At 41.7% G+C, this 16,321-nt stretch overlaps 1 protein-coding gene across 2 annotated transcripts; it reads left to right on the top strand.

Moving 5' to 3' along the window:
* The first annotated feature begins 1 nt into the window (after nucleotide 1).
* On the top strand, nucleotides 2-14,590 carry C11H17orf75 (chromosome 11 C17orf75 homolog). 2 transcript variants are annotated; one of them, XM_046676874.1, is made up of 11 exons: nucleotides 2-840; nucleotides 3,537-3,658; nucleotides 4,392-4,472; nucleotides 6,883-7,008; nucleotides 7,912-8,055; nucleotides 8,303-8,360; nucleotides 9,607-9,726; nucleotides 10,615-10,679; nucleotides 10,826-10,962; nucleotides 11,802-11,905; nucleotides 12,437-14,590. In XM_046676874.1, exons 1-11 carry the CDS (start codon nucleotides 823-825, stop codon nucleotides 12,650-12,652), a joined length of 1,191 nt encoding a protein of 396 aa, XP_046532830.1. In that variant the 5' UTR covers nucleotides 2-822; the 3' UTR covers nucleotides 12,653-14,590. The 2 variants fall into 2 exon arrangements, with proteins under 2 accessions (XP_046532830.1, XP_046532829.1); XM_046676873.1 differs by having other exon boundaries at nucleotides 3,267-3,658.
* The last annotated feature ends 1,731 nt before the right edge of the window (nucleotides 14,591-16,321 follow it).

Raw genomic sequence — 16,321 nt, 5'->3', positions numbered from 1 at the left:
GTCAGCGCGAGCCGGACCGGCTTCGCTGGCTGTGCTTGCGGATCCTTCTGGGTTTGGTTTCCAAGGATGCCGGCGACCTAGGTACAGCGAGACGCTCGCCAATTGAAGAAAAAGAAATCCTGAAAACATTGCCAGCGTAGTTAAGGGCAGACAACACAACAATAAAGGATAATTGAGGCAGCGCCCAGTTTTTAATTTTATTTCATTTCCCGGATTAATGCTTTTGTAGGAAGTGTTGGACGTTTGCCTACGGCTTGCTAAATCAGAGAAGTCGCAGTCTCTGCCTTGTAGCTCACAGATAGTGACAGATGAGTATACAACGCTGTGTGGTCAGCGCGGCGACGGGGGAAATAGAGGTGCTGCGGAATGTCAGAGAAGGGGAACCCTTACAGGGCCGTGGCCGTCATTGGGGTGTCGAGAACGGCTTCCCGAAGGGTCAGTGGGAGCAAGCGAGGTGCAGGAGAGGGGCTCTCACTAAGGGAGCAAAACGTGCAAGTCTTTGAGGCTGAGCCCCTGAAAAACTTAGTAGTAGTAGTAGGGCTGGAGCTCCTAGGTAAGGGGCTGGTGGCAAGAGAGAATCCTAGGAAGGCTGGCAAAGGCGACTTCAGGAGACCCTAGAAGTAGTCTGAGTTGGACTTCGTACTGGAGTCTCTGGGAAGCAACAGAGGAGTTTTAAGAGGACCGTTAGAGAAGAATGTAAGTAAGAGTAGAGGTGGTTAAGGGTCCAGTGCTTCGTTTCACTTCCCGCCAGTGCCACTGCCTACCTGCGTGACTTTGGGCAAGGCACTTCAACTTGGTTTGGCTGCTCTTGGACTTTGGCATATGGAAATAACTAATAATGTAAGTAACTAATAAAAGGAAAAAATCATAGACATCCATGGAGCACTTATCATGTGCCAGGCATGGTGGTAAGTTTTGCATTTACTTGCCTGAACAAGCCTGTGCTGTAGGTGCCATTATTAACACCCTGTTAATGTAGATGAAGATAAAGAGGCTTAAGAGAGTTGAAGTAATTTACCTAAGGTCACAGTGTTAGTAAGTACGGAGCTGAGTTAGATATGAGTTTTAGAAACATCATTTTGGCTCCAGTGTGAACAGTGGAGGTTACAAGAGAGGCAGGTGGTAGAGAATGTGACAGTCATCTGGGTGAGAGAAGAAACTGGTCTGAAGTAGGGTAATGGCAGCAGGAAGAGTGTCCGGGATAGAGACCCATGGGACAGCAGTGGAGGTGGGTGTGGGGTGTGTTTTGTAGGGGGCAATCAGAGGTCTCTGAGGAGGTGACACTTGTGCAGAGACCCCCAATGATATGAAGGAGGAAGACATGCAACTATCTGCTGGCATTCCAGGCAGAGAGAAGAGCAAATTAAAAGACCTAAACTGCAAAAAAATGGAAGTGTTTGAGAAACACCAAGAAATCTGACTGGGACAGAGTGAGCAAGGGGGAAGGTGATAGGAAATGAAGTCAGAGGGAGAGGGAGAGGCTAGATTATGAAGGCCCCTGTATGTCGTGCTATTAGATTCGTATTCTCAAGGTTGTTTCTAAGACCCAAGCAGCAGAACACAGTATAAAATAAGCTAAGAGTATGGATTTGGGAGTCACATAGACATAGTTTGATCACTTATATTGACTGAGCCTGTTTCCTCATCCATAAAATGAGGATAAACCCCTCTGTTACAGAGTTGGTCCAAGGATAAATGAAATAAAATAGGTAAATATCCTGGTCCATGGTTACTGCATGGCAACTATTAAACTATAAATGCTATGTTGATAGTATTATTGCTGTTGGCATTTGATAGACCAACTTGTGAAGACTAATGTCCTCAGATTATGTTCATAAATAGTCAAGAAGCCAGTAATGAGATTCCTAAGATCACTGTAATTGTCCTTATTACTATTTGGCAGTAATCACAGTCTGCCCTTCCTTATATGTATGTCTTGTCTCTTCAGTTGTGTTGCCAGCTCTTTAAAGACAAAACCTTAAATACTGATTGTCTCTCCGAATGTCCATAGTCTAATTCATTCTTTTGAATAGCTGCATAGTTCTGGTACACATGTGTATTAGTTTCCTATTGCCGCTCTAACAAATTACCACAAATTTAGTGGCTGAAAACAACACAAACATTATATTACAGTTCTGGGGGTCAAAAGTCTGAAATGGGTCAGCAGGGCTGCATTCTTTCTGAAGGCTCTAGGGGAAAATCTGTTTTTTGCCTTTTCTGGCTTCTAGAGGTTGCCCAAATTCCTTGACTTGTGGTCCCAAATTATTCCAGTCTCCCAGTTTAGGTATCACAATTGCCTTCTTCTCTCTGATCTCCTGCCTCCCTGTTATAAAGACTCTTGTGATTACTTTCGGCCCACTTAGATAATCCAAAGTAATCTTCCCATTTCAAGATCCTTAATTTAATCACATTTGCAAAGTCCCTTTTGCTACATGAAGTAACACATTCTCAGGTTTCAGAGATTAGGATGTGGACGTTTTTGGAGAGTCATTATTCTGCCTATCACCGCATGTACCATAGCTTATTTAATCAGTCCCCTATTGACCAACATTCACATTGTGTTCAGTTTTTCATCATTATAAACCATGCTGCAAGGAATATCTTTGGGCTCATGTATTTTCATTACTTATGTGAGTGTATCTATTGATGATGTCCTGGTGTTGCATTAATGGTCAACGGGTGTGTGCATTTAAAATATGGATATTTTCAGATTTCTTTCCAAAGCATGTGGGTTAATTTTATTTCTATAACTGTTTATGAGAATGACTGCTTCCTTATACACCTCGGCACAGGGTATTATCAGACTTTTAAATCTCTGCTAATTTGCTGTGTGAAAAGTAGTACCATATACCGTCAATTTTATATGAAGTTGAGCATTTTATTTATGTAGTCTTCATTTTTATTTCTTCTGTGAACTGCCCATTGCCTATTTTTGTTGTGGTGGTTTATTGATGAATGACAGCCCTTTGTCTATTATACATCTTGCAAATATTTTTCCTAGTTTGTCATTTGTGTTTTGACTTTGGGCCACACAGAAATTTTTAGTTTTTGCTAGTCATATTTATTCATCTTCCAGCGTAAGACTTACAAGTGTTTTATGTTTAGAAAGGTCTTCTTCAAGAATTTAAAAAAATTCTCCCGCATTTTCACCGTTTTGGGGGAGGCATTTCATTTTAAATTCCTAAATTCTTGATCAAACTGGTGTGTGTTCGTGTGCATGCAAAGAGGTAGGAGAGTAGCTTTATTCTGTCTCCTTGACGTCTTAGACCATAGACGGAGGAGAAAAAGGAGCTAAGAGAGAAATGGCCTAAGTCTTTCCGTGAAGGTAATTTTCTACGCCCGCGAGCCCGTGCGGGGAGACAAGCCCTACCACGTCAGCTTCCTCGCCTGGGAACCGGGGAAACCAGCGGAACGCAGGTGTGAGAGGGCCGGGTGCCGGAGGAGCCCGGCCACCGAGTACTGTACGGCAGCGGGGGAGCGCTTTGGCGGGGACACAGGGCCACTCCGAGGCTGCCGAGATGCTCCCCTCTTTGCAGGAATCGCTGGATGGGGATGAAAAGGAGCTAGAGAGCAGCGAGGAGGGTGGCGCCGCCGAGGAGCGGAGACTCGAGCCGCCGCCCAGCAGCCACTACTGTCTCTACAGCTACCGCGGAAGCAGGTGCAGCACCCGGCCGCCCCTGTGGCCCCGCGCCTCGGCCCCGCATCCCATCCCCGCATCCCATCCCTGCCCGGCAGCCTGGCCGCTCCCAAACGCCGTCTTCTGCCCTCCCAGCCAAGGTCTCCGGCCCTATGGGCTCTCCTCGCCTCACGCCGTGCTTCCCGGCCCCCATCCTGGACGTTTGTGCTCGGCCCTCCCAAGCCTCTGCGCTCCATCTGCCCCTGTCCTCTTCTCAGCCCCTTCGTGTCGCCCCTGCCCTTTGTTAAGCGCAGTGCCTCGCATGCTCGATAAAGTTAATTTCCATCCCCTGCCCTTCCGGTCGTTATCTCCCCACTTTCCTCCATTTCCCCCGGCCCATCCCCACGTCCACCTTCCAGTTATCCTCTGTCCTTGCGGCCTCTTTTTCCTCCCTCCTGGCCGACTTTTCCGGGGCTCTCGTGGCCCTGTAAAGTATTGTTATTAAGAGGAAATTTCCTTGACTCTTCTGGAGATTTAATTTAGCCTTTCCTCCACCCCTTAGGTGGCCTGGTGAGAGAAGGGGCTCTTGTCAGCACTCTTTTATGAGTTTTCCCTGTCATGGTGCTAGTCAATGGAGGATCCGTGGACTTCCACCTTGCAACATTTTTAGTTGATGGTTCGCCCCTATCCTGCTTGCCGCCCTCCCCCGCCCCCCCCATATTGCGCTTGAGTTCGGGCCCATAATCGATAACTGTATTGCTTTTGTGGCATGCAGGTTGGCACAGCAGCGAGGGGACAGTGATGATGGAAGCCCAAGTGGCACAAGTGCAGAAACTCCCTCTGGTGAGGATTTCAGGTAAAAACAGCTTCACCATAACCTATGTATATGCTTTTATCTTCCTTGCATCTCTGGCCTGTAGATGTCAGTGGGTACCCTGTTTCCTCTCAGCTTTGGCTGCATCAAGCCATCACACACACATATGCCCTAGGAACCTCATTTGAGTTCCTCATGAGTTCATTCATTCAAGGCTGGGGCAGATCCAAATACTGACAGTGCCCCTGGTGATCAGCTAGAGACAATTATTCTGAGTTTCTTGATTGGAACTTAAGTAAATATTCACTATCATCTGGGTATCAAGAAATTTAAGGGGCCGGCCTGGTGTCCAAGCAGCTAAATTTGTGACCTCTGCTTCAGCGGCCTGGTTTGCCAGTTTGGATCCTGGGCAGGGACCTATGCACCACTTATCAAGCCATGCTGTGGCAGGCGTCCCACATATAAAATAGAGGAAGATGGGCACCGATGTTAGCTCAGGGCTAATCTTCCTCAAAAAAACAAGAAATTTAAAATCCTCCTTTTCTTCCCCTTTGAAGGCCCTTTCATAGCTCCTGTGTTACACACAGAATGTAAACTCCAGGACAGCAGGGATTGTTGCCTCTTTTGTTCATTGGTGTCTCCTTACCTAGTACTTTGAGTGGTACCTGGCACAGGGTAGACATTTAGTACATATTTATTAAATAAATGAATGAGTGAACCTTAACACTTGATGCAAAGTAGGGTAGAATACAAAAATACTATGTTGACGGACTAACTGGATAATGGATGATTTAAGAAATTTTTCACGTGTCGTAATAGTATTTAGTATGCATACATATACATAATATATATATTTTTAAAAAAAAGAAAAGGTTGGCACCTGAGCTAACAACTGTTGCCAATCTTTTTTTTTTTTATTCTCCCAAAAGCTCCCCAGTACACAGTTGTATATTCTAATTGTGAGTGCCTCTGGTTGTGCTATGTGGGACGCCCCTTCAGCACGGCTTGATGAGCAGTTGCATGTCCGCACCCAGGATCCGAACCAGCGGAACCCCAGGCCACTGAAGCAGAGCACACGAACTGAACTACTTGGCCATGGGGCCAGCCCCTAATATATAGTTTTCAAGTCCCCATCTTTTAGAGATCCCTAGTGATAAATTTATGGATGAAATGATATGAAGCCTGAGATTTGCTCCAAAATAAATCTGGGAGGTGAGAGGGTGCAGACAGCATGCGGGTACAGATGAAACAAGATTGGCGCCATAAGCTGATAATTGTCAAGACTGGGTGGTTGGTACATGTGGGTTCATTATACTATTCTCTCTACTTTTTTTATGTTTGAAATTCTCCATAATATAAAACAAAAGCCCTTGGGAAGTATTGGGTTCATATTCTCTATTGGGAAATTTGATGACAGAAGACCTTTTCTTCCTGCATATTCAAATTATAGTCTCTGTTTATATTCTAATCTAAACCAAACTGCAGTTTTTATTTTTAGCTCATAAATGATCGATAAGCTGGTGTGTTTACTCATGGGTAGTAGGTAGTTGGGGGATTGAGGAAAGAAGAGGAGGCATGAAAGATCTAGGAGAGGAGAAGAGTGCGTGAGCCAGGAAATGTGGAGCTAGCGGGGCAGCAGAAAGGGCCCACTCAAAGCTCGTGAGCATTAATTGAAAAGGAGACTAGACACTGTGGCCGTGGGTTTGTGTCCAACCACATTCAACTGCATAGGTGCAGCTGCAGAGTAGGTAGAAAGCTGGACTAACCAGAGCTGAAGTTTTGCTGAGAACGTACGGTGAGGTGAAAACAACAAAGTGGTTGAGTGAGAATATGTGCAGGGGTGTGATTATAATCACTGACCGTGGAATTTCAGCTGGGTAAGGAGGAGAGAAGTGAGGAGATGAGAAACTTGAGGGACTGTGAAAAAGAGGTAAGATCAGTGGATTGGGAGTCCCAGGGGAGTCGTAATACTAGAGAGAATGAGCTGGAAAGATAGGACTCTTTTATTCTTTTTTTTTTTTTTTTTGAGGAAGATTAGCCCTGAGCTAAGTGCTGCCAATCCTCCTCTTTTCGCTGAGGAAGACTGGCCCTGAGCTAACATCCGTGCCCATCTCCCTCTACTTTACATGTGGGATGCCTACCACAGCATGGCTTGCCAAGTGGTGCCGTGGCCGCACCCAGGATCTGAACCGGCGAACCCCAGGGCCCCGAAGCGGAACGTGCGCACTTAACCACTGAGCCACCAGGCTGGCCGCAAGATAGGGCTATTCTAAATTGTTTGATGAAGTAGATCATACTTGGTGACATACGTTCCTAGAAGTCCCACCAATAGGAGTCAGATAGAAAGCTCTTTCAAGTCCTTAGACTCTGGGTTTTAGTAATATTCTGTCTGACTCATGGGACGTGAATGCAGTAGCCCCCTGGTAAGGAATGTGTGTCTTTCATTGTCAAGCCTCTCCTTGGTGGATACTAATCTACCCTCTGAAGTGGAGCCAGAGCTGCGCGGTTTCATTGCTAAGCGTCTTTCGAAGGGAGCGGTCTTTGAAGGGCTGGGTAATGTTGCATCTGTGGAGCTGAGGTAAGTGTAAAATGTGCTGTGTCTTTGAGTTTTTATTTCTGAGCTAAATATGAGAAGTGATGAGAAACTCTAAAAGATCAGCTCCTACTAGACCTGCAGAGTTCATCTTTGTTCTCTGGCACTGGGCCTCACGCATAAACATTTGTGGACTGGAATTGAGCGAATGGCAGAGACTGCCTCCTAAGCGTACTTATTTAGTATTGTACTTGGCAGAAAAGAGTTAATTACCAAAACTAAAATTGTAGACTTTGCAGTTTGTAAAGTGCTTTCACAAACTTTGATACCATTCTCTTTACAAAGGGGCAAAAGAGCAGATACTCTTACTTCCGTTTTCAGAGGAGGAAATAAACTCAGAGAAGTTCAGTTCACAAGGCTGGTCACATGAATGGAGTTGACTTAAACTTGGTGTCTCCAGTGGAATTCCAGCCGTCTTTCCATTACTCTCCTGACTGTAGCTCACTTCAGACCATGATGTTGGCATCAAGTCCCCTCAGGAGTATGAGGCCACAGCCCCAAGTTAAGGCCACAGGATAAACATGTCACATCTGCCTGGAGCATCAATGACTTGTGAAGTTTTGGGGAAGAGAAGAGACATGTTTATATTTATGTAAACATGGATATACTATGAAAGAGGGTGAAATGTGCATGAATTTTTCACATCAGACAAGAGAATTCAAAGAAATTCCATGTTTGTTACGTGCTCCTTTAGCTAAAGCCCATCATGGTATATATTCATTTTCCTCTGCCATTACAAGTAAACCAAGGAGAAGCCTGGGAAGTTCTGGCCTAGTTGGCAAACCATCAATATTGCTAGACCAAGACAACAAGCGTTCCAAGCAGTCCACAAAATTAGATGCATGAGTTATCAAACTAATACATTTTACCTTTTTCTTTCTTTTCTAGAATTCCAGGTTACCGGGTCGGTTGTTATTACTGCCTTTTCCAGCAAGAAAAACTGCTTCCTGAAATAGCAACAATGGACTCTGAAAACAGCCCTTCAGAGTATGTCGTCTGTTTTTTAGGAGGGTCTGAAAAAGGACTTGAGCTATATCCTTTTTTGGTCTTTGAGGAGATCAGGAGGAAAAACGTGGGAAGGCAAGTGGAGGAGTATTACTACCAACCTCCAAAAAGCTTTTCTGCCCCTTATGTATGCACTTGAATTTCATACCTTCATACAATCAGTTTGTCTTGACTTGTTTTAATTTACAGTTTGCGTTATTTGGGAGATTTTATATTTCCTGTTGAGAGAAAATTGTGTCTTGATTCATCCTTTATTGCTTCCTTAAGAACATACTTTCAGGCTTGAATTGGACAAGTACATTCAAGGGCTGAAAAATAACATGAGCGGTGAGGTAAGATGATGGAGTTAATAGTTTTTCAGACTGAGATGCCTAACATACTGTAGCTGCTATACTTGTCAAGTCATAGAAGTGACACAAAGGCACCTCACTTCTAAAAATTTGCTACTTTTGGGCTCATAGAAAGGTGCTTGTGAAGGGAAGCAGAGAACACAGTCCTAAAAGTGCTGTAAGTTTCACAAGACTGCTTCCGATGTTTTATATCCATGAAAAATTCAATCCATTGAGTTCAGTGGTGTATGATGACAGGCCAAGTGAGGAAGGGGAGGCTCTTGTCCTGATTTCTAGGCACATAAGATTTATAATCTGGTTAGAACTAAGGGTCCACGAAACCTCTGGCACCAGAGACATGCTATGCAATGGTATGACTGTCCTTGAACTCAACACTAAAGATTTTTGGAAACATTGCATTTTTCATTAATCTTTTATGAATTAGATACATCCATATTGATTAATTTATCCATACCTTTTAAAAACTATGCATTCAGCTTGTAGCAGTTGTTAAAGTCATAACTCTTAGAAATTTACTACCCATTACATGTGGTAATAATTCCTTTTACTTGTCATGCACTTAGAGGACACTGCAGGGGAGGAAAGGATAGCATAGGAGTGAGCCAGGGACACGAGTCTAGGGTGAGCTGCTCTCCCAGACTGGATCTATTCCACTGGTCCCCAGAGAGCAGCACAGCCTAGAAAGCCAGATGTGCTCACAGCAGCATGTCTGACAACTGGAGTGGGCTTGAGTTCTTTGATGAGTTAACTTGTATCCTTCTCTATTCACATCATGAGTGTGAATGAACTGTCGACATTCCTTTAGTCATTCAACAGGCACCTAAGAAGCTCATACAAGGATGTTTCCGACACTGTACTGGGTGCCAGGAGATGAGTATTATTAAGAGAGTATCTCCAGTGTGTGCACAATTTAGTGGGGGGAGATGTACATGTAAATGCCCAACTCCTCCCAGTGGAGAAATAGCATGGAACTCTACTAATTCACTCTCTTCATATCATACAGTGCATTTCTTAGTGTTTTTAAGAAATTCAGTACAGAATTAAGCCCCACCCTGCCTAACAAGCCCAGGAAAGTGATATCACAATTCCTTTTTTTGAGTTGGTAGTGTTAACTTAAAAAAGCTGTCTGTCCCCAGTTCTTTCACTGTTAAGAGTATCGTGAAGAAAATGTTAAGTCCACTAAGGTGAAGGCTTATGTTAAAGCAGATGACATTCTGTCTTGATCTAGGAAAGGGGCCTGGAGAACCACATAAAGTCCTACCTGAGCAGCTGGTTTGAGGATGTTGTATGCCCAATCCAAAGGGTTGTTGTTCTCTTTCAGGAGAAGCTTACCTTTCTGCTGCATGCTGTAAGTATTGCCCAAACCAAAGCATTTCTTTACTATAGCGAATCACTTTGGCAGAGTTTGGATTATTTAAAGGCATACTCATTTTCTCTGAACATTACTTTTTCCCCCCTGAATATTCATTCAAACTATGCTTGCAATCTGTATAAACCACACTCTATTTACTCAGATCTAGAAAGTTACATCACTAAGATAGAACTGCAAATACTGGCTGAGTCTTCCTAATGGGATAAAACATTTTTAAATAATTACTTTTTTTTAAGATTTTATTTTTCCTTCTTCTCCCCAAAGCCCCCCAGTACACAGTTGTGTATTTTAGTTGTGGCTCCTCCTAGTTGTGGCATGTGGGAGACCATCTCAGCATGGCTGGATGAGCGGTGCCACGTCTGTGCCCAGGATCTGAACCAGTGAAACCCTGGGCCACCGAAGCAAAGTGTGCAAACTTAACCACTCGGCCATGGGGCTGTCACCTAAATAATTACTTCTGAAGTGATCTGGGAGAGGTATAATTTCCAAAACAATTTGAGAAGGAAAACCAAAATCCAATGTGATTTTAAGTATATAAAAATGTCCAGGTAAAAAATGAAAAATTCCCTGAAATATCCAGAAAATTGGGAAGACTTGAGTAAATGGCTGGATTTTTCATTTAAATGTGTGATGGGTAGATGCAGCTGAGACTGGATGGTCCCCTGAGACCAGGGTGATGCAGCCAAGTTTCAGACTGTTAGTGAGCAGCAGCTGAACAAGGCTCTGGAGAGCTCCTAGGCAATGCCCCTCAAGCATCGTCTGGTGTGGTGGTTATTGGGGGAAGGTGACGTTTAGTCATGAGTAGCTGCTCAATAATGAAAACTGGAATACATGTATCAATTAGGCTTTATTTGTCTTTCGTAGGCTCTGAGTTATACTCCTGTTGAGGTTAAAGAATCTGATGAAAAAACAAAGAGAGACATTAACAGGTAAAGAACAGTTTTGCAAAGAGAGAACCTTTTCCACAGCAAGTCTGATATTTACATTTTTAAAACTCCCCTAGTGTAGAAGAAATTTGCTTTCTCCCTCACATCCTGTAAAACTGTTTGTAGTAAAGGACTTGTGTATGTGGCAGATTTCTGAGTGTGGCCAGTCTTCAAGGCCTTATTCATGAAGGTACCATGACATCTTTGTGCATGGCCATGACGGAGGAGCAGCACAAGTCTGTGATCATCGACTGCAGTGGCCCCCAGCCTCAGTTCTACAATGCAGGTGAGCCACAACCTCTGAAGCAGCCCTCCTAGGGCTCTTGCGAGTCTCTGTTTTTGGACTGAGAGCAAATGATACAAACTTATCCTTCCTGCCTTGTGAAGTTTTACATATTTATCCCAAACTCACCAAAAACAATAGCAATTCTAGAAACATGGAAATCATGTCATCCCTAGCAATTCCATTCCTAGGTATATAGAGAAACTCTTGTATATGTATATAAGGAGACTAATACAAAAATGTTCATAAAAGCATTGTTTGAAATAGCAAAGAATTGGAAGCAACTTAAATGTCTGTCAACAGGAAAATTGATAAGTTGCTACACTCACATAATGGAATACTATACAGCACTGAAAGTAAATGAAGTAGAGCTACATGTCTTAATGTAGCTCACAAACATACTGTTTAGCGAAACAGCCATTAAAGAAAAATACATGGAGTTTAACATATGCAGAATAATACTATATAGTGCTTAGAGAGAAAAAAGTATGTGGCAAAAGTTTAAAGAAGCACATGGGAATGATAATCCTTTCTGATGGGAAAGGAGCAGGATGCAGTTGGGAAGAGGTACACGGGGGCTCCAGCGATTTTGGTATTTCTTAGCGAGGTGGCGAGTACACTATTTTTTTACAGCATTATGGAGAAGTCTTAAATAATTCATTATAAGTGTTTTCATAAAGAAAAAATGTCACATGTATACGAATATCAAATCATTATGTTGTACACTTGAATATGATATGTCAATTATACCTCAATTTTAAAAAGTGAAAATAAGTAAATAAATGTCTTGTGCTTTGTAGGATTTCATTTTTACTATTTAATTTTTCTAAAATATTTTACAGGAAGCAACCGGTTTTGTGAGGCCTGGATGCAGGCGTTTTTGAATGGTGCTGAAGGGGGTAACCCTTTTCTTTTTCGACAAGTATTGGAGAACTTTAAACTAAAGGTAATTAATTGACTGTGTGCCAACTGCCACTTACAATTTTTATCTGAATTTTAATTAGCACCAGTGACAGAGTAACAAATTTGCTTTGCAGCTGTGATGGCTTAAATAGGACATTCTCAAAACCAGAACCCTTAGAAGCCATTTACTTTATATTTTTCAGTGGCATCTGCATACATATCATTGCATTTCTAATTAATGGGTTGAATGCTTGCTTTTATCTCAGGGATATCAACCTTATAATTGGTGACATATTTTAGTTGGAAAGCACAAAAAAGTGGTTCAGTGCCTAAGGTTCAAAATTCTGGTGGGGAGGAGTGTTGTCACTTATTTAGGAGATTTTTTAAGTATTTTTACTTTATATAAGAGATTTTGTTCTAGCAAAGGCAAAGCACATTAACAATAAAAATGGTGGAAATATTTAAAAACCAACCTCTCACCAACAGGTGTTCAATTCTCAGCTAGAAAGGAGTTATTTCTCAGGCTTCATTATTTTCTCACTAAATGTGTATTTCACTGGGTAATCTTTTCTAGGCCATACAAGACACAAATAATTTGAAGAGATTTATCCGACAGGCAGAAATGAATCATTATGCTTTGTTTAAATGTTACATGTTCCTAAAGAACTGTGGTAGTGGAGACATCCTTTTGAAGATTGTTAAAGTGGAACATGAAGAAATGCCCGAAGCCAAAAATGTGGTAGCTGTCCTCGAAGAATTTATGAAAGAAACTCTCGCTCAAAGTTTTTGATCACATGTTTTGAGAGGATTCTATTGTGATGTTGTATATTCAAACCTTGGTGTTTGAAACTGCAGTTATTATTGTCATAGGATTGCTCTTTAAGATGATTTGAAACACATTCTAGATTTTTTCATTTTGTACTTTTAAGATTTAACTTAGACATAAAAATCTGAGGAATGTCTTCACTGAGTCCTAGATACACACGTGTTAGAGTTGTGGAATTTTAGTACGTTGCTGGTCCCATAGATTCTAGACTTCAGGGAGTTGTTGCTTAAAAAACTTCAGAGGTAATTTTGTGGCTTCTCTCAGGAGTTTGCTGCAGTATTTAGCAACTTTTCCTCCCAGAAAAATCAGAATACTTCTTTCTCAATGTACTATAGCTTCTTTAAAAAAATGTACTTCTAGTCTTAGCACCATGACGCTATTTCAAAGACAGATCTGTGCATCCTGTGGGTGCTTGATAGATTTTTCTGTCTGATTGATGATGGCATGGATGATGAAGCTGGCTTTTAAGTCAATATGCAAATAAATCATGAGTGTGTAAGAAATTAAATGAGCTTTAAAAATAGATGCACTGGCTTCAAGATAAAACACCATCTCTGATGGAAAGCTACTGCACAAGCAGCCTCCATCACTTCTCTTCATTCCTGTGTTCACGGGTCTTTGCCAAGAGCCTGTGTTTTCTTTTCTCTTTTATATGAAATGCTGGAGTTTTTAAACAGAGTTAAAAAAATAACATAAATTTTACAAGCAAACTGTAACATAAAGAATGCAAACAGAGATTCTTCATGTTAGAGTTACTCATTGATTTTAGTTTTTTGTAATTTGTTACAAGCCTCATATTGTTTTACTCTGAATCAATTGAAAGTGCCCTCACCTAGAGCCATTTGTAATTCCCATGGAAGCCAGTTGTAGCCACACACAGGACTGCAGTTGGTTCTGCATAGCTCTTTAATAAATCCATTTGATAATGATTTCTGTTTAGAAGATCAGAAGTCTTGTGTTCTCACTGCCCTCAGGATGCTCAGAGGAACACAACCCGTAAAAATCCTCTTCTAAACTCATCTAAATTCACATTAAGTGCTGAGTTTTACCTTTCAAAATGACTGACAAGGGCCTCCTGCTTTCTCTTCTACAGAAGTCTGGGGACGTGACTCACTAAGGCATTTTTTCTTTTAATGAGAAATACAATTCAGGATCTTCATAAAGGCTTTCATGTGGTTTTAAACTTTAATAACTTGGATCGTAGGCAATGTAGAAAAAATATCCAAGTTGCATTTTTTTTATAGCATTAAATTCAGAATGATATGGGAAATAAGCAATTTTATGGCACTACCCTTGAATCCGACTTTATCTAATGTACTTGGTTGCCCACTTGGAAATCAATTTTTTTAATAAACAACATTAGGATATCAACATTTTGAGTCTGGAAAACATATTTTTCATCTCCAAATTCACATGTCATTCAAGAGCCCATTTTGTAAATGGCACTTAAAAGCAAATGTAATACCTTCCTTAAGTCACTCATGGACATAGACAAGGTATAATTATATATTCTTTATATGTACTTTTATATATATTTTTTGTAATGTAGGCTCACTACATTACATGGCTATATACAATACAGTCATATTTTAAAAGTCTGTGACAAACTGTCTATCTCTGTAGACAAGGAAAATGGTGACATGGAATTGAATATCTTGTTGGCCATGAGAAGGAACTCAGAGCCTCATGACCATAATAAACATGTACTGTATTCAAATTTTAATAAGCTAATGTATTAACTTTTAAAGTTTTATAAAGGATTTGTTCAGGTGTAGAATACATTTATGTATTATTTCTGTGCTATACACACAGAGGAAATGTATGTTTGTCATGTATCAAAATGGTCTCAGTGTATCTGTAATTATATTTGTAATAGTAATAATAAAACAACTTTGCTTCTCACCAACGCAGTTGTTTTTATTTAATGAGCTCAATTCCCAAGCCTGGCATTTTTATTAATTTGCAGCAAGTTTATGGGAAGTTATACTTGTTATGCTAAGGCATTTGTTGAAGGAAATCAAATCACCTGCTGGCATATACCTTTCTGCATCTTGCAGGAGGCATCAGGCAGGGTGCAAGAGCAATTTCTATCACAATGTTTTATTCATTGTCCAGTAAAGTTACTCCTGTGGAACTCAATAACCCAAGTCACTTCCTTTCACTCTCATTCATTATTAACCATGACAGAATGCCTGTCCTTTACCAGAGGATCATTTATACCAGATGCCAGGAAAGCCTGCAGACTTCTTGGAAGTAAGATTCAGTTACTAGGACCACATTTTCCTAACCATATGTCTTCTTAGTAATGGAAAGCCTGCTGGCTTCAATGAAGTCTTTCCACGTGGAGGTCTAAGAGGGCAGCTCTGGTTCTATAACTTCTAAACTTCCTAACGTGCCTCACAGACTTTAAATCACTCTGAGTCGGCGTAAATGCTAGCTTCTGGGAATCGGGGCTGATAGGGAGCAGTAATGATTTGATAGGCGTGGATCTTCTCGTAAGCTACTTGGAGGAGGGCTGACAGCGTAGATCCCGTTCCATGAACACCAAGTGAATGCTCCGAGGTTCACTACTCGGCTTACAGTGTTCATTACTCATAGACGGTGAGGCTGTATCTTTAATCAAACACCCCGACACTTCTACAAGTTGGCTGTGCTTCAAGTTCCATACAAACACCTGAGGGCTGAGAGCATGAGCTTTGGAAGCAGGCAGTCTTGAGTGTGAATCCAGCTATACCGTATACCACCAGCAAGTTCTCTAAGCCTTCCCCTCCTGTGTAAATATGGGAATATTTACACCCACTGCACACCAAGTAGCTGTGCAATTAAATGAGAGTAATATATTGAAAATGCCTCACCCAGTGCCTAGCACATAGTAGGTACACAGTAAATTATCTTCATAATTACCTCATTATCAGTAAACATTAAGTTATTGGAAGAATGAGAATCTGGTAGGAGAGAAGAACCAGAAAAGTGAAAAGAGAAGTGATAGGCCACACACAAAGCTAACTATATAGCTTTGGGCTGTCCAGGCAGCTTGCCTATCAATGCCTCGGGTACTGGAGCCTGGAACTGACCCACTGGAACACCGGTGCCCAGAGCGGGCCCCGGCTTTCCTTCTAGGGAAGTCAGTTCTCCACACTCCAAACAGAGGTGACTTCTTTGACCTTTACCCTGAACTGTCCTCTAAAGTTTGTTCTGGGATGACTTCTGCGGCATTTCAGAAATATTTTAAAATAAGACACGGGAAACTGATCTGAAAGAACATTATGGGAAACATCTCCCACACTGAATTTAACAGGGTAGTTTAATTCTCAACAGTTATGAATGGAAAAACCACACACAATGCCTTTTGGCTGACAAAAACTGGTGAAAACAATTCACTTTCTCAGGCTTTATCCACTTAAAGCCCACTTGCTTGTTAAACTTACCAGGCACCAGACTTCAACATTTATGCTCCTCCTCTTATCCCCTTCTGTATGTGAACTGACCACGCCCTTTTACTCTGAGAACATTCCTACCCCTTCCTCAAGATCAGGTTGTTGACAGCCCCCAGAAAGACCTAAAGACTAGGCTAGTCGGGTAAAGAAAGAAGTACCTAGGATATTTCAAAGAAGATTCATCCAATAGTAATAG

The sequence above is a fragment of the Equus quagga genome, chromosome 11, assembly GCF_021613505.1.
Source record: "Equus quagga isolate Etosha38 chromosome 11, UCLA_HA_Equagga_1.0, whole genome shotgun sequence".
In the NCBI taxonomy this organism is placed as follows: domain Eukaryota; kingdom Metazoa; phylum Chordata; class Mammalia; order Perissodactyla; family Equidae; genus Equus; species Equus quagga.
The sequence above is the reverse complement of the archived record's forward strand: the minus strand, read 5'-3'. Positions and strand labels throughout refer to the sequence as shown.

Coding starts and splice junctions, on each gene's coding strand:
- C11H17orf75 (XM_046676874.1), top strand. Junction 8,361..9,606: donor AAAATAACATGAGCGGTGAG/GTAAGATGATGG, acceptor GTCTTGATCTAG/GAAAGGGGCCTGGAGAACCA. Junction 10,680..10,825: donor ACAAAGAGAGACATTAACAG/GTAAAGAACAGT, acceptor TGTATGTGGCAG/ATTTCTGAGTGTGGCCAGTC.